Here is a 20,754-nt window from a genome sequence, read left to right as displayed (position 1 = left end):
AAGTTCTGTTGAAGCTGATGCTCAGGGACCGGCTTGCTATCTGCACAAAGCAGTGGGAGTGAGCAATGGGAATCAGCACAGCTGCTCCGTGCTTGACGTATCCAACTGGGGTGGAAATCCCACCATATGACTTTGGGGATAATGTTAAATCCATTACAGCATTCTCCCCTCCCCTGCTCATCCCACACAAGCTTCAAAACTTCTGGTTTATGACTGGCTGCTAGAGGATCATTGCAGGCTGTCTCTGGAGGGATAATCCTAAATTTTAAGTGACAGTTCATGGGCATCTTTCTTCTGAAATGCTGTCTTACACAGCACATTAAGTATTTCGGAGATTAATAACTGGAGCAAAGAGTTCTAAGCTTGGTGTCCTAGCGGAGATTTAGCAAAGAACGCTCAGTGTTTGAAGTTGCTATGGCACAGGAAACATAAGAAGCCTTGAAGACCAAAAGCAAGGCTCGTGTGCAGCTCAAACGGAAATCTGGGACATTAAACACGTGATCTATGTTTAGTCTCCCGGGCTTCGCACTGACGTGGTGTTTCCACTCGGAGCAGGTCTTAGGGACCCTGCGAAAGGTGGAACCCAGTTTGAGCTCTCTTTTAGATTAAGTAGACCAAGCTCACCACACCCGTTAAATTGCAACTTGTACTTTTGTATTCTTTGACCTGAATTAGGTAGTAACTGAATTGTATAATAAGGTTACAGGTTGCTTTGAACTTAATACACAGAGGACCAAATGGGAACCACTTGACCATCTCTGAACTGGCAACTGCACTTGGCCAGCTCGCAGGAGACCCGCCAGGATAAACACCCTACAGGATTTGGAGGCTGCTGGCACAGCAGCTCACTCAACAGCAGCCCTATGTTCACTTGGCAAAGGTCCTCACAGGTTCGTTTCCTGTCCACAGAATGTTTGTTTTTTGTTTTTTGTTTTTTTCCCTTCAGTAAACAGTTTTCTAATTGTAACAATTCCTCCTTACACAACCAGAAGTTCCATTAAAAAGGAGCCAAGCAGGTGCCGATAGGCCTGCTCCCCTCTCAGGTACAAGAAGCTAATGCACAGAAGAAATTGTGCAAGCCCCTTCTGGGTTTGGTGAGCCCTGTGCCAATCATTTGGAAAACAACCAAAATCTTTACGTGGGTATAAGAACACCTTGTCCCAAGCATCACAATGGTGGAGCTCCACAAGGACTCTTGACCAACACTACTGTCAAAAATGCCATTACATCCTCCTGCCCTCAGCACCACACACACCTTCCATTTTGCTCCTGCCAGCACCAATGCTCACATAGCACCACAGTAAATCCTATCAGAGAACTGAATTTAAATGGTAAAATAATCTCATTTTGCAACATTCACGTGTTTCATGTTGCTACCCAAGCAACTGAATGCCCACCAGTGTATTCAGAACAGCCTGTGACTGTGATCATGTTGTCCAAGTTCATTAGTTACTCCAGCTATTGTAGGGATAAAGTAACAAATTAATGGCTAACATTGAGATTATAAAATTATGCTTCTCTGAAGCTATTTAAGCAGCTGATCTGGCATCTCTATACAGAATTAGACAGCTCTGCTTTGAATTAATGCAAGTGAAGTGGTTGGCACAATTTGGACAAACATTTAAAAGTAATATAATCATCCACTACAGATACCCTTTCAGGCCTTCATTCTGGAGCAGTTTTATGCACAACACCCTCTTACCTGTTTAGCAACCAACACCAAGCATCAGAACAAATTTTTGCATCTAGAGTACCCGGTCTGCAGTGCTATCTAAAGATGAGTCAGAAAGGGGTCAGATAGCAATGGGACATCATATACTGTACTCCAGGTCACTGATAGGAACTGAGATCAGAAGAGACACTTGGTTGGGGTGTGACTTTGCCATGTTTCAGCACAGCATGTTTTTCCACATTCTTTACCACCTATAGGATTGCCTTAATGGTCCTGCAAATTAGCAGGCCTCCAGGCAGCTAGGGGTAGGATCAATAGTTCAACCTGACCTTACCTGAAGGCAGCAAGCTCCCTTCTCCTCCTCCTCCCCTGCCCAAGAGCCTGTTAGGACCCCGCCAAAGGTCCACCAAGACCTGTAACCCACCTGAGAGCCACCAGCGCTGGGCGCCGCAGGAACCATGTGAGAGCAGGTCTGAAACAACACTTCCCTCATACTCTTGCCGAGGATTACACGACTGCAGGAGCTCTTCTGCACAGGGGAGACTTCCATGTTCGATAGCAGATTTTTCTTCTTTTAAATTGTACATCTGGGCAATATTTTGAATCCAGAAATGTTGCTATCCTGTGGCAACAAACTCCTCACTTCAGCACCAAACAATCACCTCATGTCCTTCATTATGAATCTGCTAGATGACAACTTACCTTGATGCTCTGTGGCCCTTGGGGACAGTAAGCCACCTCTTCACCTTCTTTATACCTGTTATGGTCTGGATGTTTTCCCCATAGTCTTACCTTTTCCAGCCTAATAGTTTACAGCTTTTGCCAAAGTGATGGAGTCTGCTTAGGTTTCAGTTCAGCATTCAGTATTGATTATTATTTTGGGAAAGCAATAGCAGGTTGTTCAGCGCGACAACTGAATTCCCAGTGAGATTTAAGCTGGAGTATGTTGTGCAGCAGGACAGGGGCCTGGCTGCAAATCTGCATTTTTCAGCAAGACACAACCAATCTAATACATCCTTATTGCTGCACTCGCTAAAGACATCAAATCACTGAAACACATAAGTTAGTGGGAAAGCAAAAAGTTTGCTTTATTGCTAAAACAACTTTAGATAAAAAAGTCCTACCAGTCAAGAGCTGCCTTGATCAGCCACACTCTTGAAAAACCACTTAAGGACTGCACAAGATTTGGCAGTCCTTCTGGATTGTGTGTTATGGGAGGTTCTGTCTTTACAGCTCTACAGCACTTTATGTGACCAGGTCTCCTGCTTCGACCAAGAAATCAAGATACCTGACATAAATGAAGTCAAAAATTATCTGAAATCCTACCGCTTGCTCACTCTGTGACACTTTAGCTGGAAACATGTAGCAGGAAGGAAATCAAATGAGACAGGAGTGCAGGAGGCCTGGGAAGGAAAGGCAGAGAGCAGCCCCGCCGGCCTGACTGACATGTCCGGACAGACGCCGGCTGCGACGAGCAAGGGAGACGCCTGCTGGCCTGACTCGCCTGATACATGCCTTGGTCCAGCTTCTGGATCGTGCAAGAAGTATAAAACCAGTACTTTTTAACTAAATGAAAAAAAAAGTTGTAAAACATATACCCTCAAAAAACCCCTGAGTCTTATTATGAAAGTTTATAAGACGGTATTTTTCTCTGGAATGCACTTCTGTTGTGCTGCTCCTTGCTGGTGCACACCCCTGTGCCGTGCAGGAGCAGCACTAAGTGCTGTGAGCGCTACAGCACGGCAGCGGCCGCCCCAGCGCGGCTCGTCCTCCTGGATGAGACGCTTTGTGCCCTCCAAGCAGCCAGCAAGGCTAGGCTCCATCCACCAGCAACTCTTCTTTCCTCTGCACTGTTCCCCCCAGCCAAAGGTCTGTGACAAAGGCACGGTGCTATGCCTGCTCACAAGGATTGCCTGTGCTGGATGTCAGCACTCTGCTAGGGGCTAATGCCTCTGTTGTCCGTGGCGCCTGCTTTGGAAGGCGAATGGGGACATAGACATTTGAAGCGCAGTGTTCCTTGAGGTATTCTCCCCCTTTTTCTTCATAGTCTTTTCTGGTTATCCAGCCTTCCTCACGGGTCATGTATTCCACTGCCCAATCCCTAGCCCCGTACCAGGCATCTAAAACAGGACTGGAAGCAAGGTGAACCTGGATGGAAGGAAAATAGAACAATGTCAATTCAACACAGGAGAGAAAAGCCTGTTTTACCCTTATTACAGTGGTACATGACACAAAGCACTGAATTTCAGAAGTCTGAGCTGATTATTCAGTGCCTCTGGGGAAAATTAATGTTAGGACTGGGCTTGAAATGTGTTTTCACCTTAAGATCAGTTCTTCACCAGCCTGCTTTGTTTCTACAGGTTGAGAAAACACATGGGTGTGTCACATTCATAACCAAGAGCCCTCAGAGCTGGAAGCCAGTGCTGGGAGAGGTCGTGGTAAGGCAAAACAAGTATCAAGTGCTCCAGTGAAACTTCCTCCCTGCTTGAAGTAGCAGGGAGGAATACTGCAGGTTAAGAAATGGCAGTATGCAGTAAAGGATTTCACATACTCTTTCCACTGGTGTAGATTCATACTTCCATTTAAACTACTCCTATGACTGTAGCATGAACTGCTTTCCTGGTTCAGCTCTGGGCTTGCCAGACTAGACACAATGTAAATCCCATGTGCAGTATCTGTGAAGTAACAGAGTTCTGACACATTTTAATGGAAAGAAGGAAGCAGTGACATTAAAAGCAGATGAAAACACACTCATTTTCTTCCCATACACTCAAGTTACACACTCAAAAGTTAGCAAACAATACCCTTCCTGAAACTACCAAGTATATGGCTGTAACTAAGTTCCTGTTCGTCACGCCCAGTTCAGAGCTACATACAATAACTGTACAAAACAAATTATTATATTTGCACTGATTCTTCTTCTCTATCCAGTTTATAACCTGATTTTCTATTCAAGAAGATGGTAGATTTGAGGAGACAAGGTGGTTTCAAAACAGCAAGGGAGACTCTTGCAAGTCTCATTACAAAATGGATGGCAAACTCTGGGACCTGCCCAGCTTGTACTGTGCTTGCTACTTAAAAAGTTGCAAAGATCAGAGGTTCGCAAGATACTGAATCTCTTTTGCTGCTGTCCCAGACACTCATTACATGTAACAAAGTGAACAGTAACTTAGTTTTGAAGCAAAGACAGTTTTTCCACCAAATTACTAACAGAGGTCATTTGTTCCAGATAGTAACCATCCCAATCTTAAGAAATCAATCTGCAAATTTCCAGCCAAATATGCTGGTGAGTGCACAGTCTTTTAGCTGAAGCAAGTTTTCCTCTTCTAAGTCATCTACCCTACTCTAATGTCTTCAGAAAGAGCAACTGTATCTTTGCTTAACTTTCATCTTCTCAAGTCAAAAAAAGCTATTTGCATTGTCTTGTCATAAAACACCCTCCATTCCCACGCCTTAAGTACACCCACTCTGGACCTTTCCCAACCCAAATTACTTTTGATCACAGACAAACAGACTGTTCATGCAAACATCATGTCAATACATGTACCTGAAAAGATGACTGGAACGGCCTCATTTCGAGGAGTTCCTTCTGGACTCTGGCTTTCAATCCAGGGTACATTGTATTTCCACCAGTAAGAAAAACATTCTGGACAAGGATATCTTGTTGTTCCTTTGGATACCTACAAGGAACAAAAACCAACTTCAGTCTTCCTCAAGGACTTCTCTCCTATGAACTGAACAACTATGAGGAATACTGATACCTTGTCTTCAGGATTCACTTTGAGAAACTTCCTTCACTTTCCTAGCATGAAAACCTGAGTTCATTTTTCTGAAAATTCAGGGGGTGGCAGACAAAAATCCTTAAGGCACTCTGTGCGCTGTACCCCGTAAATCAACAGCTCAGTAGAGCTGGAATTCCTACATTTCAGAAAATACAATCTCATAAGTTCATACAGTTCAGGAGGGACATTTTGTTAATACTAAGTTGTCTGGAAGTAGATGTCCAGCAAGTGTGCCTATATCACAACTTAAAAATGTCATCCCTGATTTTGGTCCTGCAAAAACAGAGACTGCCAGCTCATTGTTTCATGGGACAGATATTTACAATGGTTTGTTGTTTCTCCCTATAACAAGTTGGACCATGGGTCTCCAAAGTGGGGTGTGTGCAAGACAATCCATTGGGGTGCAGGAAGAAGCTATTTTTTGTACCATTAATAAACAAATACATTAGAATAGTGTTTATTTCACCTTTCATCCTTTAAAAATGTATATTTTTCTGCACATTTTAAAATGTACACAATATAGGAGTTCAGTAGTATCAGTATGTAATTTATAAATATACTGGAGGCATGTGCTCAAAAATTTTTTACTGAGGTAATTGATCAAAAAACTTTAGAGACCACTGATTTAAGACAGGGAGAGTTACATATGGTTTTCAGAACAGGAAGACATGTCTAACCTGCTATGCTCAACCCCACCAAAAAAAACCTACTCAAACATATTTTCTCAAATTATTAAGTAACCAGTATTGCAAAAGCTGATATCAAAACAAGACTAGCTTGTTTGAAGTAAGTGCCAAGCAGCTTTGTAAACTCACCTCTCGAGGACATATTGCATGGTTTCTGCTATACCAGCCTGGTCTTCTCCTATCAGGGAGGGCTGGAAGACAATCTCTGGAGCCCTGATTCTTTCGGTGCCAAGGAAAAGCTGGTGGTACTCTGCCAGGTTAAACACGGGCTTTAAAAAGATGAGATTGAAAAGCAGTGGGAAATTATGTTGAACAGTAACGTCCTACAATACGCAAAGTTTCCAAACAATTCTGTACAAAAAATAGGTCGCAATGCTCTCAGAGAGAAAGGGCCATGCTGTAAAAGCTTCCAAAAGGCCAAGGAAGCTGGACTCTTCCTATACGTTATTCTGTGTGGTACTGCTCAGTCCTAAGGCTCAAACTCACAAGTTGAAAACTGTGTCCACTGGGATGTGATATCGGGCTACGGATCAAACAGGAAAAAACACTCAAGGAAGACTTTTTTTTCCCCTAATAACATGGCACTGCTACAGCAGGTACTGCCTGCAGTGAGCCAAGTGGGTATAATCATGTTCTAAACCACCAGCTAAGATAGCAAAGACTTCTCCCAATGTCCTGTTCAGACAGTTTGAGCACCTCTTCCAAGAATGGGCGAACAATGTTTGCATGTGGAGAAATGTTAGCAGACTAGCTGGACAACCGGAAGGCAGCAACCTCTGGCACAAGGTGTAGATACAGAAATCAAACCTGCACTGCAGCAACAGGCTTCTCAACTTCAGGCTGTTCCTCAGCAAATAAAGGTTCAAACTCATTAATACTTTCCACATCCTCCAGTGACTGTTCACTGCCCAATGGATCCAAATCGGGAGTCTGGAAACACAGAAGGTATATTATGGTGGGTTACTTCAGGTGTGCTAGGCACATATATGACTTCAATTCTGGTGACACATTTGGAAAATTCAACACCCATTTCCTCAAATCTCAACTTTTTAACAAGCTTGAAACCAAATATGCTGTTCTCCAGCACTGAAAATAAAAATTAAAATGGTGAACAACCCAGAAAACAGAAGACAGCCATTCACTCGAAGCATAAAAATCAAACACGTTCAATAAATTTATCATGATGCCAGCTCAGAAATTAAAGGTCCTCGTCAACAGTCTAACTGCCAGGATCCTAGCGAGCCATGTCCTAAGCATAATAACATACTAAAACTTACTAAAATAGCTTTTTATATTGCTTAAAACTTGGTTCACTCCCAGCACCTTTAACTGCTCTATAATCACCAATAAATTCCCTGCCTTGCTTGTGTGGGAGTGGAAAACAAATATTTGCTAGCTATAAAGCCACTACAATTTTTGACAGTTTCAGCCCCCTAGCATTTGCACATGGGATATCCCAAAAGCCCTTCTATTTTACACAGATGTGAAGGTGTTCCCAAAGTTCCTTCCTCATGAAAAGCATCACTCAAAATCCTAGAGTCCTTCACTGTTGTGAAGTAGGAGCAGCTTTTTAATGATCTCCTTTATTTTTATGTTACAATGCTACCTTTTCAATTTTGGTGCTAAAGACTTGGTTTTGTTATTTTAAACTTGAAACATTTGTTGTAACATCTAGCAAGCAATACCAGGATGAGATAAACCTAGATGATTTAAACATTCTTAAGTATCTAGCTTATGCCCCCTTAAAACCCAAACAATTACTCAAACTGAAATTGAAGCAGTGTTCATTGTTACAGCAAACAAATCATAGTCACCTGAAGTTATCAACAACACTTCCACTTTGTTAAATCCATTTCTTTTTATGTCTTTAAAAAAAAACAAACAAAAAAACCCACCAAAACAAAACAGCAACAGAAAGAAACACAGAGCTCGGTTGAAGACTTGGCCCAGACACTATCACAACATAATTAGCTTTGGACTTCTTTACAGGGCCACAGAGGGATGGCCTATGTTCACAATGGATTTGGTAATAATTATAGGTGATCCCACAACACCTAGACCAAACAAAATGTTTGCAGACTCATTCCAAGGTCTGAGACTACACCTAGTAAAGAGGAGTGTGGGATCCAAGATGGACATGTTGGAACTTGGGCACAACCACTGAGCAAAATTACAAGAAGCTGACAGTCTTTCACCTATCTTTTTTCTAGAACAATTTATTTTGACAGAGGGTGGAAAGATTCTTTACAATGGTAAGCCCATCATCTACTTCAGTTTTGCTCAAACGTAGTCATTCTGATTCTTACACAAACTTTACTGATAAGGACAGGTAAAATATAACATCCAAAAGGTACTGGCTCACCTGATAGTTTTGGCTACATCCCAAGTTTCATCCTTGACATAAGAACCCCTATACCTGGCACCACTCTCCTCTATGCTTCAATTTTCTGTTTTTCCCTCTACATTGTCCTGAGCAAAGACTGATATAACTAAATAAGCTCAATCTTATGTGACTTGCAAGGCAATTACAAGTAAATGCACAAACAGCCTTAGACCATCTCTTAGAAGCAGCTGCTACATGCTGGGCCTGTATTAGTCTGGCAAAGCAGACAAATATGCTTCTCATCTTCATGACAACCCCAAGTGTAGCAATTACTCTTTCCTTGTTAAGTAAACAAAATAGAACATGCTGCTTAAATGCACCAAAAAAAGATAGCCAGAGTGAAGGCAAAGGGTTAGTTGTTTATTATCATAAAGTTCTCTGCACCTGAAAGGGAAAAACAGAAAGGAAAACAAATACTGTTTTTAACAAAAAGCTTGATAGGCTCTTCTAAATCTTTAATAGAAGGCTACTGACATTTAAGGATGGTAGAATTATAACCACTTGAGGTTTAAGTGCTTAAAACTCCATGTCATTTAATTGTCAGACACCAAGAAAAAAAAAGAAAAAAAGAGAAATCTTTAACATACCATGCTCACTTATTTCACCAAAACTGATGCAAAAGTAGAGTTAGAGGTTGGTTTAAAGTATTAGCAAAATCACTATGTTAGCAGCTGCATTTACAACCTCTAAGCAAATCGAACTTAGTTAAGGCCAGTGGCTGGCATACACTGCCACAAGTACAAAGGGAAGCAGTGGTATCTGCAGTGGTACCTTCTCTGATCCACTAGTGCTACTTTTTTCTCCAACTTCTTAAATATGTGCAAGAAATTTTTAAGGAAACTTACTGATTTCATACAAGTGTACTTCAACTACAGTCAGGAAGCCTAGACATTACGCTTAGAACGATATGGAATCAGACTATAAACTATGTCCCAGAGCACAGTGCTGGACAGCACGAGAAGGGTTAATGATTTCAGGCATACTCTGTAAAACCAAAACTGTCACTTTCTGTAGCTGCACAGGCAAGTTGTAAAAGAGAGAAGCAGCTGCCAAATTAACAATGAGTTGCAATGCGTTAAATCAAAAACTTAGTTCATCAGTAGAAGTCTGAAGGGGCACATTCTCAAGCACAGAAATTTAATTCTCTCAGAGATAAGAAAAGGATTAACTTGTTGAAAACATCCTACCTCTGGCTTGCTGTCCACAACATCAACTTCAATACTGACTTCTGCTTGTAGAATTTTCTGCTTCGTTTGTTCAACAGACAGACTCAATTTGTTGATGTAAGACTGAAGTTCTTCTGCAGAGTCCATGTTCAGCTCCACCAAAGCTTTGTGGAATTGATCCATATGACCATCTTCTAAAAGTTCCTAGACAGACCAAAGTCAGCTGTGATGAACAATAGCAGGTAATCAACTGCCTGTCAACTGGGCATGTACAGACACTTTGCCTTCATTGCTAGAGATTATGATGGGCATGCTTCAACAGCATTAAAAATATTACACAAAAGTACTGATCAGAATCTGAAAGCATCCTTTGCATCAATAATCTCTCCCTTTTATCTTGCAAGTAACCTTAACAATCTCCTCTCAGAAAGCACACAGGATCGTTGTAGCTTCTTTACAGTGATCCATGACCTTCTGATAAAGCTCTGAGGGCAGGCCATCCTCCTCCCAAAAGATCACACAGAAAACTTTGCCTTGATTACCTGTACGTATAGTAGCCTGTCCAGCCTCTCCTGGTCAAGTTGCAGCTTCTCTTCTCGACGACGTGCATTGAGTTCTTGAAGTCGACGTAATTGCTGCTGCCGCCTCTCCTGCTTTTCCTCAGATGTCAGCGTGCTTCCCAGTAGTTTGTTAGAGAAAGGCAGCTGCATCTTGTGCATGTTGTTCTCGTAGTATTCTGGGGACCGCCACTTCTGCAGCTCTGAATGTTTTGAAAGCAAAATAACTGTTTTGCCAGGCTAAAACCGGTGATTCTTATATTGTACACACTCCCTGCTAAGTTCAGACTTAAAAGAAAGAAGGCAACAAGGGTCTAGCCTAAGATTCTGTCACCCCTTGGCAGCAGTTCCCATACTTAGCTACCCCCTCAGAGCACCAGCTTCCAGTCACATACTCAGTGCACATGGATCCTAATGCTCTGATCTCCCGCATGCAGGAAACACAAAGTACTAAGGAGTGGGAAGTGCACACTAATGCCTCTCTTCTCTTTCCAAGGTAAGGGAGAGTTCTCACACAGTTACAAGGTCTCCTGCTGGCTCTTTCATAAGCAATAAATTTAAGAAAATGCTTTTCTTCAGCCACTATGTAAGATGACGTTTGCCACGGAAATTTAAAAACTTCTTTAATTCACAAAAAGTTACAAGAAGTGTCCTCTGCAATTTTGGAAACCTTAAAGCAGATAAGAAACGTGGCTAATGCAGAAATCATCCTAACCAATTTAATGTTTTGTTGGAAGTATAAAGTAATCAATAAAATAAACTAATTTTAAATTCTTTTCCTCTGAAATAATCCCAATCTTTATTCACAGAGAAATCTGAACTAATGCAGAATTTTTTTTTTGTAATTTGACTTTGTTTCTATCTTAATGTTGAAATTTGGAACTGTTGTCAAGCATTTCCCATGAGGTAGACTACCAAAGACAGCTATAAAGAACACAAAAAAGTAGTAGGGTATTTCTGCCAGAATCCCAGACAACTTGAGAACAAGGGATGCCTAGGACAAAATTAAGTCTGGATGAGGATGAACACTATCTAGTGGTAAATTACAGTTGGTTTTACCTTCTATATAGTCCTCTGCAATGTAGCTATGCTCATGCAGTATTTCCTCCATGCGACTGAGAGTGATGGCAGCAAAATGTCCTGGGTATTTCAGCTGAAGGAGGCGCTGCAGATATACAGCTGCTTGACACCCTCCAAGATTAATACGTTTGCAGTTTTTAGCATCCAAACTAAAGATGCAAAGAGACACAACTGAGATTGGAGAGATCCACAAGTTCAGTGTAAAGCAGACCTCCTACTGTCCCCAGTATTATTTAATTTCTGATATGGTCAAGTAGACAGATGAATATTCACAGATTAGTATTTCATGATTCAGTTAGATTCAGAAAATCTAACACACCTTTTCTCAAACAACAAGCATAATCACTGCTTTGTTTACTGCAGATACTTCCTGAAAGGCTCTGTTGTGCTTTAAAAACCCCATACATTGAGTAATTTTTACTACAGCAAGAAAATGTTCTATTTTAAGAAGGGAAGTGATGGTTTGTGGAGCTAAAAGTAGTTCCTTTAACCTTTGTAACATTTCACAGTTGGTCAGGTGTAACCCTCAAAAATGGTAAGCATCTACTAGACAAAAGGCCATTTCCTACAGAAATTAAAAAAAAAAAAAAAAAAGAAAAAAAAAGAAAAAAAAAAGGAGTAGAGCAACATAGCAGCATAATCAGAATGACAGAAGCCTCAGGAACTGCAGGAATCTCAGAGAACACTTTCTTTTGTCCCAAGGCTGCTTTAAAACCTATGTTTTTTAATGCTTGATCTTACTTGGGGCAGATATTCCCTTCTACTTTTGAAAGTACAGATCTATGCATGAATAGTAACTAAAAATACAAGATGTACAAGGACAGCACTGCTTCTTCAATTCAAAATTCAACAGAACTTAGCAAAATCTGCAGACCTAGTTTTAACTCTGTATAAATTAAGACCCAATAAGAGCTGATACTGCAGGAGCTGGAATACTGAATGCTAGAGGAATGGGCATTTGCATCACTAAAAAGTCAATGACTGACAAAGAGAGGTTGCACCACACTTAACAAGAACTCACCTGCCTTCTAAGACTGGCAAAATGTGTGTACACTGATAACCTGAAGATATTACCAAGCCACTGCAGGGCCAGTTCTGCCTCCTGTTGTGGTAAAAACTGTACAAGCTATCGACACCATAGGACACTTTTGGCACTTGATAACATTCGAAGAGAAGCTCTGACATCATTTGTCTCGAATACAGAGGATTGCACACAGCTTCTGTCAAAACAATTGGATGATCAACACAACCCTGTAAGAGACAAGAGAAAAGAAAAATAATAAAATTAGAAAGGGAAAATCCAGGGATACTGATCCTTGCTTCTTCTTTTGAACATCAGCAAGAACTCCTCCAAAACAGAACTGAGAAGGCACTTCATGTGCAGGCTATTAGTCACATAAGCTAAATTATATCTAGCGCTTATGGGGGTAAAAAATAAGTCTTGTTTACAGCAGGGCTTCCAATGTTAGTTCAACCAAAGAATTAAACTCCTAAGAATGGAGGAGAATGGATTTTTAAAAGCATATACAAAATATTAAAAGTCCAAATAATCAAAATCTATGCAATGAAGACGTGAAACGAGAGTGAAAACTGCTAGAAGTTTAGTTAGGCATTAGGTAAAGCTTTCAAACTGGTGGTGTCACACAGGCAAAAGGCTTCATGGCCTGAGAAGCAACTCTCAACTCAGCTGAATGTTTAATGTCCTGCTCAAAAACTGATCCTGAACGCTGGCACTTGGCAACAGCCTGCTAAAATGCCGCAGTCCAAACCTCTAGCCCTGCAGCTTCATCCTCCTACTTTCGCTTCACCACACAACCATTTAGAAATTAAGAGAATAACGGGGTTCAAATGACACCCCTGGGGAGCCCCTGGCCCTGCCCGGGTCGACACAGCAAGTTGCTCAGGGCCTGTCCACCACGCCGAGGGGGACAACACGATGTCCTGGAACAACGCAAGGCGACGCTGCGGCCGCCCCATTCCCGCTTCGCACCCAGGCACAGCCCCCCTTGCCCCCCCCACCCCTGCGGGGCCGGGCCTGGTTTCCCCGGCGGCTTCAGGGCCTCACGCCGTCCCCGCCCGGCAGTACCTGCGAGGCGACGCCGAGGCGCTGGAAGACGTGGTCGAGGAGCAGCTCCTGTAGCTCCAGCTGGACGGGCACGTTGCGGTCGAAGGGCGAGCGGAGCAGCCAGCGCAGCGGCTCGGGGCTCCCCAGGTCGTTGCCCACCTGCGTCTCGGCGCCGGCCCCGCCGCGGGCGCCGCGGCTGCGCGCCGCCAGCGAGCGGAACCGCAGCAGGGGCTCGGCGGGGACGGCGGGGTCGGGGGAGGCCCAGCCCGCCCGCGTCTGGAAGGAGCCGTTGTCGATCACCAGCGGCACCGGCTGCGGCGTCCGCACGGCCGCGCTCGGCTCCAGCACCGGGTCGGGGGCCCAGCGAGCGTCGCGGAAGGCGAACACCCGCCCCGCCGCCGCCGCCATTTTGCGCCCGCCCCGGCTCCCTCCGGGCGGGAACGCGGGCACCGAGTCGCTGTTCCGGGCCGAGCCGCGGCGGCCCGCCCGCCCCCTTCCCTGCAGGTGCCCCCTCACGCAGGTGTTACCGGGAGGCGGTAGTTAGTTCACTCTCTCAGACGCAATTTCGCAGTTTTAGAAAGCAGGCATTCTTTGTTACGGCACCGGACACACAGGGGATATAGCTCCTCCTAATGTGTGTGTGAGGACAAAATCAACGAGTATGTATACTACCTTAAACATACATATTCGTTACGTTTTTACTATACTGTTTTTATCATACTCATAACTTTTCCGGGAATTCATTAGCATACATTAATGTCTCTTGCGCATGTCTGTTGGAGTCTTCAGGTGGTTGTCAGGGGTCTTTAGATGAAGGCTCATAGTCTTCACTTTGCCCACCAGTTGACCCTTCTGCGCAAACTCAGCCCTGGGGTTACATAGATCTTGTCCTTCAAGGCTGGCCTGGTCTGGTTTTGTTGCTAATTTGCAGTTTCCTTATCTTTACGTTTCTTTGCACCTACTAATACGAGGCCGAACTGTCTCAAGTAAGATTATTTATGAGTTCCTTATCCTGCAGTTATTCTAACTATTCCTCAAAAGATTAGTATTTGTTCTGCAGCACAATGGTTAAATGGTTAAAACAGCTTAAATTGATCTTAATAATTCTATTCCACAAATATCTCTTTTCTAATCATCTTAGTTCACAGGTACCACAGGGACACCCGTGCCCTCTGCCTCTCAGACTTAAACTTGGGATCTTGAAGCCTCCCCAGTGTCAGTGACCCCCGTGGAAGTAAAAACCCACGGCCCCGGCCTGTGTCGGACCGTCCCGGCAGGTCACAGACACGGCGTGTGCTTCCCCGCAGCCTTGTCAGTGTTCGGGGTGCACATCTCCCTGCCGAAAAAGAGGGGTGCGAGCCATGGCTGTGACGTCCTCGCCTATTCCACGGGCACCCATCGGATCCGTGCCCTGCACTGTGGAGATGGGCACGCAGGTGGGAGCCGTCCTGCCACGGCTGCTCCCCAAACCTAGCCGCCAGCCCAGCTCGGCGGAGAGCCAGGGTGGGCCCCGAGAGGTCTCAGCGACTGAGAAACACTTTACCATTAAAACTGAAGAGGTCACAGCTTCTGGATTCTGCTTGGTCACTCCTGTCACTGCATTTGTAGACAAACCACCAACAGTCTGATTTTCAGAAATGCCACCAACCTGCAACCCCTGCTGTGTGAAATGGGGCTGCAAACATTTAGCATCCTTGAAGCTCAGGTCATTAATGGCTTTTCTTACTTGCTTACCCAATGCACAAAGTAGGGATAATAGCTTTCTTTTATCACACAGGGGTGTTATTAACGTGAATTAATAAGAAATTGCAAAGTTCATTTAGATCTTGGGATTAAAAGGATCATTTCAAGGGGCTGTTACTACATAAACACATGCACATAAGCAAGAATGTTCATGCAATTGTTCATAATGTGCACTTACATAGCTGCTCTCTTCTAAGGTTTACTGAGAGGTATATGAACACTTAATTTAACCAAACAACCCCCTGTGAGGGAAGCAGTAGATAATGTTTTTGTTTTATTGAAGGAGAAACACACAGTGTGATGAATATCAAGTTACCGAAGTCACATATCCATTCCTACTTTGATCACTACTGAACTCCTTTACTATTAAGAAATACATTTAGACACACATCCTATTGAACATGCTATCTTGCCTTTCTTGGAGGGGAGGTAGAAAGGCAATTAAAATACAAAGGTTTATTTTACTAATGGATTAACTAACAGATGGAAACATAGACAGTAGGCTAACAGTAGAGTCCCTGTTAATATGGAACATACTTGTGCTCCATGTCAAATCGGAGAGCCTGGTAGAAGTAATTTTTAGCTAATCATCCTCTATACATCTCTGCAGGGTTGATTCTGTTTTACAGATTTCTCAAAAGCAACTTTGGCTACCTAGCTTCAAAGTGGCTGAAGTGCTAGGTTATCTCCCCTATAGAAGACATATACATACCTTTAACTACTATTTTAACATAAGCTTTGAAAGCTTCCTGACTTGTATTTATGCTTTAAATAACAGCTAAAGGAAAGACAATCAAATCAGATGTTTTCTCAGTTGTTCTTATCCCGTATTTAATCCTTATTACTCCCTCCCTACAAGCACTGGGCTGTCCCTTTTGCTAACCATTCTGAGCATATCAGCTGTCTTGTGATTAACAGTGATGCAACAAGAGTTATTAAAAGGTAGTTAGCAAAGCAGAGCAGGCAAGCTGTTCTAAACTTAGTGTAACCTGAAGCAAGCAATGAAGTATCCTCTGGTTCCTTTGGTGAATGATCTGACCTTTCCTCTTCTTTTCTTCTGGTTTTGTTTGCCATTTGTAATGCTGTTGATCATACTGATTATCTGGCTACAGCTTCTACTTAATGAAGGTAAGTTATGCAGTTGATGAGATAAAATGCTCCTGCATAAAGGCTTTATCTTTAAAGCACTCTGCTAGCTATTTTAGGCTAATGCCACTTGTCACAGAAGGAAACTAAAGGAGATTTTAGTACTGTTGGTAGCATATGGAAAACTAAACCTAAATTATTATGCTTTTCTGTTAAATATGCTTATAAGATGTCAAGCTGCTGCCTGCTGTTCTTCTTTACCCCCTTCCTTTTTCTCAGAGGTAATTTATTTAGGAAAGGCAAAGGACAGGTAATTTTTGTAAATTTTTATTTAAAAATCCCTCAGAAAGCAAACCTAACCCTCTAATTCTGTACACCTTCAAACTCCAGTATTATAGTTCTTTTACACTTTCTTTTGAGGGGTGGTGGTGGTGTTACAGGGTGAGCTGCTAAGGAATTCTTTTATCAATGCTGAGGCTGACAGAAAATTTTTGAAGGAACAGGACGTGCATTTTCGTTTATTTGTGTATTTTGCTCCTCTTTCAAATCCATCTCTGATTGCTATTTCTAACATGTCAGTACCTGACAACAGGCTTTGGTTTAGGCTAATAATAGGCTTGTTGATCTACTCCTGAGGATAAAGCCTTGCTAGTTTGCTGTAATGCTGGAGCATAAGCAATCCCGGCTGAAGAATCAATCGTAAGTTCAAAAGCAGTAATTCTGCCTTTGCAGAACAGCTGTAGGAAAGAAAATAAGAACAAAATTTTACTGCAGCAAGCTTTTACTTCTGTTTGGTGCCCTCAGTTCTCACCTAATATTGTGGTTGCCAGTCCTATAATCGATCCCATAGGAATAACAACGAGACAATACCCACAGAGGGCAAAGGAGCAGGAGATACTTACCACAGCACACGCTTGCATTTCCCCCTCCTTTCCCGTCCTGCACATGTGTGCACACTGAATTTTTAACTTTCAGCTCCCATTGTGCATTCTTGGCACACAGCTAAGCTCATAACAGCCTCTGCATGCTTCAGTAGTACAGTATCTTCCCTCCGCACACTCAAGTGCGCTCTTGTGGGTAACAGCACAGTAATTACGAAGAGCAGGTTGTAACAATTACACAAGCCACCCTGAGAAGCATAGGCACAGCTTACTGCTGCAGTCTGAAAACCAGAATAAAAAAGGTATTTTGCATAGGTAAAAGGTAGCTGTGCCACATACCCTGAGTGTCAGCTTTTTGCCTGAAGAGATTACCTATGGAATCTCTTGATGCTTTGAATGAGATTTTCAGGTTATGCTTATTTCATTTACCTTCACAATTTCCAGCCCTATAATGACTGTTATCAGCACCAGGCCTTTAACAATATCTACAAATGCTCTAAATTTCCTTTTAATGAGTAAGACTAGACACATTACTAAATTTTTACATACTAGTGTGTTTATAGGATTAGGACATCAAAGTGTTTCTCAAACTCTTAAGAGGAAAAAAAAATTTTAACTAGCTCTTTTAAACAACTTCCTAACTAATTTAGTCACATCCCCATATTTTAGGCTAGTTTACAGTAGGCACAGGTAAAAAATAGTGTGTGTTTCAGCTCCTCCTTTAATATAGTCGTTGATTAAGAGCTAATTGGTTAAAATCAAACACTTGTGCAGGCCTCTTATTGCCTACTTGGGTTTGGAAATCCTTTATTTCAGCTAAAAAAGATTCAGAAGAACCTTATCTAGCTCCTAGATGGAACATGCAAGGCTTGTAGCTAGGGAGAAGTAATCATGTATGGGTATTTTACATGTTCTTTTAAAACTTCTTTCTAGCACAGATGACCAGTGCAGAAGAAATAACAAAACAACCTTCTGATGACCCTGATTCTGACTCTAAATTTGAGGATGAACCAACAGAGGAAGAAAAACAGTCCAGGACAAAAATACAAGAGGAGATGGAATCCAATGGATCTATGGGAAAACTAAGGCCCAAGCCAGTTTATCTGCGTCCAAATCCAAAAAGTCAAAACCAAAGTCTTTTTGCTGTAATCTCAGACAGCTGGTTGCGGAGCCAGAAGATAAAATACTCCCATGCTGAGCAGAGTGATTTCTTTAACATCACGATGGTGAGTAGTGTGACCAGATTACCTCTTTGCATATCTACTGCTTTTGTGCCTAAGACCTGGGTTTTTTTTAGTCATCTCTGCCTGACTCTCTGCCTCTTGGGTAAGAGAAAGCTGCAAGATTGGTTTCTGCTTGGTTAATGACTAACAAAAGATATTTTTCTGTGTTTCTTATTTGGAGTGACTCCTGTTGTAGACAAGGTAAAGGTAACACAAAATTGTACAGAATAGCTATCACGTATGTGTACTGTATAAATGTGTGTGTGTGTATATATATAAAGGTAGGTATACATGTTTTAGAAGTCCTTGATAATTGCATGTGAAACAATAGAAATTTCTAACTATTCCTCCAAGATAAGAAGTTTATCTCAAATGTATATAGAAACTCTCCTGGTAGGTATGGTTGATATTTTTCAAAAAGCTGCTTCAGATTTCCTATAGTGGAGTATGCGACTAAAAATTAAACGTATTTCACTTGCTTGATAAGAGCTGAAGCCAGAAGTCGCTTTGCAAGCACGGCAGTCCCAATCCTTTTAGGCTTTATACAAATCCCAAAAGATATATTCCAAAGCAGGGGAAGAGCTTAGTATCTTGTGTGTCTTCTCTTTCCCTGTGCCTTGACTGTATGTTCCTTTGCAGACGGGGCTCAGAAGGGAAAGCTGGTCTGTGCTTCCACTGGCACTATTCACAGTCCTGTCTGTTCACTCATTTACATTGCTGGGAGTTTTGAACTGCAGCAGCTGAGGTACTCACATTTGCCTCCACTAGTTTTGCTGTAGCCAGTAACCTTTGTTAGGCTAGAATGGCTAACTACTAGTATCATCTGAAATTGCTGTAGTTGTTTGACTAGCACACCCTGAAGCTGAGCTTTAACGTGGAAATAGTAATACCTCAAATCAAAGCATTTTTGACATTGTTAACACCACCAGGTCAGTGTAGTAATTTTTTTTTTTTTTTTAATTGTTGTTGTTCAAAGGCTAGAGAAACAGTGCTAAGAATCAGCTTGGACTTGTCTAAGGTACCATTTGGCTCTCCTAGAGCTCTTATACAAGTATTGATTTGAACACAGCAGTTTGAAGAACTGGGGTTTAAACCTGTCTCTTCTAGGACTTAATACTCATACTGAAAGGCTTGCTAGTTGTGTTAGATGGATGAGAGAGGAGAACAAGCACTCATAGTCTCAAATCATTTATAACCTACTGAAAATTGAAACTCTTTTGAAAACACGATTGCCATGACAATTCTGTTCTTCCTTTTCTTCATCAGCTGTTGTGCACCATTCTTTCTTCTCTCACCTGGAACTTTGCCTGCCAGTTGCTCCAGATCTCTAATGTCCTGAGGATTCAACTGCTGCTATCCTGTCTGATTATCTACATGCCTCAGCTGTTTGTCTTGCTGAGTGAAAAAGTTGTGAAAATCCTGGGCTCCCTGAAGCTTGAAGAGCAGAGGTCTGTTGGCTTCAGTCTTGGGGAGGAAACTGGAAAAGAGTGGTGAAGCTCAGAGAACCACCTCACGGTGAAATAAAGCAGGTAGCCCCACAACCATCAGCAGCAATACTGCTCAGCATTGGTGAGAGCTACTGCAGCATGGCAGAGACGTTAATTCTCTGAAAAGGAAACTTACTCAAGCCTAAGTCAATGTGCAGTCGGGTCACAGCAGCTACTTTCAGAGTGAACTGTATCGACTGGCTAGGTATTATTTAGATGACAGCAGCCAGCCTCTTGTCTGGCACTTGGGTACCACCTACTCTGCTCCCCTCCCACTTTACAGAGGGATGAGTTTCTTTTTTATAAGGATCAAGCACCACACTGGCACCAGTGATACTCTCTGTTCACCACTACTGCTCTGATTTCAAACAAATAAGATCAAGGCAATAGCTCTCAGTAATGCTTCTTACTGGAGCTTAAATGCAGTATAGCCTGGTGATTATTTTGCCCATACTGCAACTAGCACCCTTCTGATCTCCCACTTGTCAGTTGTCAGTGTAGGAAACAATCCCACCTCCCATTAACAAGCAATAATTAACCCCTCAGCAGATCTTGAGTATACATTTCCTTAATTTGTGTTCAGGATGCGCTTTTTCAGCACAGCTGCCAGGCTGATACAAGGTTAGATTATGGTCCAAAGTGGCCAGCTGGTGAGACTGGGATGAGACATAATTTTGTGGCCTAAGGGTTTATCCGATTGTCAGGCTATGAGCAGAACAGCTGTTTGCTCCTAGTGTTGATGCACACATTCAACAAACTCCTTTTTAAGAGGACCTGAATTAGGAAGTCCCATCCCAAAGAGCACATTGCTGCTTGTGGAAAAGGTTTGTCTCTGCTCCTCGTGGGAAGTAGCTGTGTCTTGTACGTGCATGCTGCGGAACATTTGCCACCAGCCTTCACTAATTATGAACCATGCCTTGTTTATGTTGTTTTTCCTCCTCAA

The 20,754-nt window shown here is 42.5% G+C and overlaps 2 protein-coding genes across 2 annotated transcripts; one reads left to right on the top strand and one right to left on the bottom strand.

Annotated features, from left to right (window-relative positions):
• Positions 1 to 3,138: 3,138 nt before the first annotated feature.
• LOC104366410 (actin related protein 5) lies at positions 3,139 to 13,848 on the bottom strand. Its single transcript, XM_033003607.2, has 9 exons — positions 13,413 to 13,848; positions 12,348 to 12,577; positions 11,306 to 11,475; positions 10,232 to 10,449; positions 9,711 to 9,893; positions 6,948 to 7,070; positions 6,270 to 6,409; positions 5,220 to 5,352; positions 3,139 to 3,820 (listed from the first exon to the last, which is right to left on the bottom strand). Exons 1-9 carry the CDS (start codon positions 13,797 to 13,799, stop codon positions 3,563 to 3,565), a joined length of 1,842 nt encoding a protein of 613 aa, XP_032859498.2. The 5' UTR covers positions 13,800 to 13,848; the 3' UTR covers positions 3,139 to 3,562.
• Positions 13,849 to 16,038: 2,190 nt separating this feature from the next.
• On the top strand, positions 16,039 to 19,818 carry LOC122152425. The gene is made up of 3 exons (XM_042800742.1): positions 16,039 to 16,262; positions 18,035 to 18,327; positions 19,591 to 19,818. Exons 1-3 carry the CDS (start codon positions 16,136 to 16,138, stop codon positions 19,816 to 19,818), a joined length of 648 nt encoding a protein of 215 aa, XP_042656676.1. The 5' UTR covers positions 16,039 to 16,135.
• The last annotated feature ends 936 nt before the right edge of the window (positions 19,819 to 20,754 follow it).

The sequence above is a fragment of the Tyto alba genome, unplaced genomic scaffold (genome assembly GCF_018691265.1).
Source record: "Tyto alba isolate M040663 unplaced genomic scaffold, T.alba_DEE_v4.0 Super-Scaffold_33, whole genome shotgun sequence".
Lineage (NCBI taxonomy): Eukaryota > Metazoa > Chordata > Aves > Strigiformes > Tytonidae > Tyto > Tyto alba.
Note: the sequence above shows the minus strand (reverse complement) of the source record. Positions and strands in the feature narration are given on the sequence as shown.

Bases quoted from the DNA above. Each gene is read 5' to 3' on its own strand.
- LOC104366410 (XM_033003607.2), bottom strand. From the start codon at position 13,799: ATGGCGGCGGCGGCGGGGCGGGTGTTCGCCTTCCGCGACGCTCGCTGG. The intron at 11,476-12,347 runs GTGAGTTCTTGT...TTGCATCTTTAG, and splicing joins TTGCCAGTCTTAGAAGGCAG to TTTGGATGCTAAAAACTGCA. The intron at 7,071-9,710 runs GTAGGATGTTTT...CTGTGTTTCCAG, and splicing joins TTGTGGACAGCAAGCCAGAG to ACTCCCGATTTGGATCCATT.
- LOC122152425 (XM_042800742.1), top strand. From the start codon at position 16,136: ATGAAGTATCCTCTGGTTCCTTTGGTGAATGATCTGACCTTTCCTCTT. The intron at 16,263-18,034 runs GTAAGTTATGCA...ACTTCTTTCTAG, and splicing joins ACAGCTTCTACTTAATGAAG to CACAGATGACCAGTGCAGAA. The intron at 18,328-19,590 runs GTGAGTAGTGTG...TTTCTTCATCAG, and splicing joins ATTTCTTTAACATCACGATG to CTGTTGTGCACCATTCTTTC.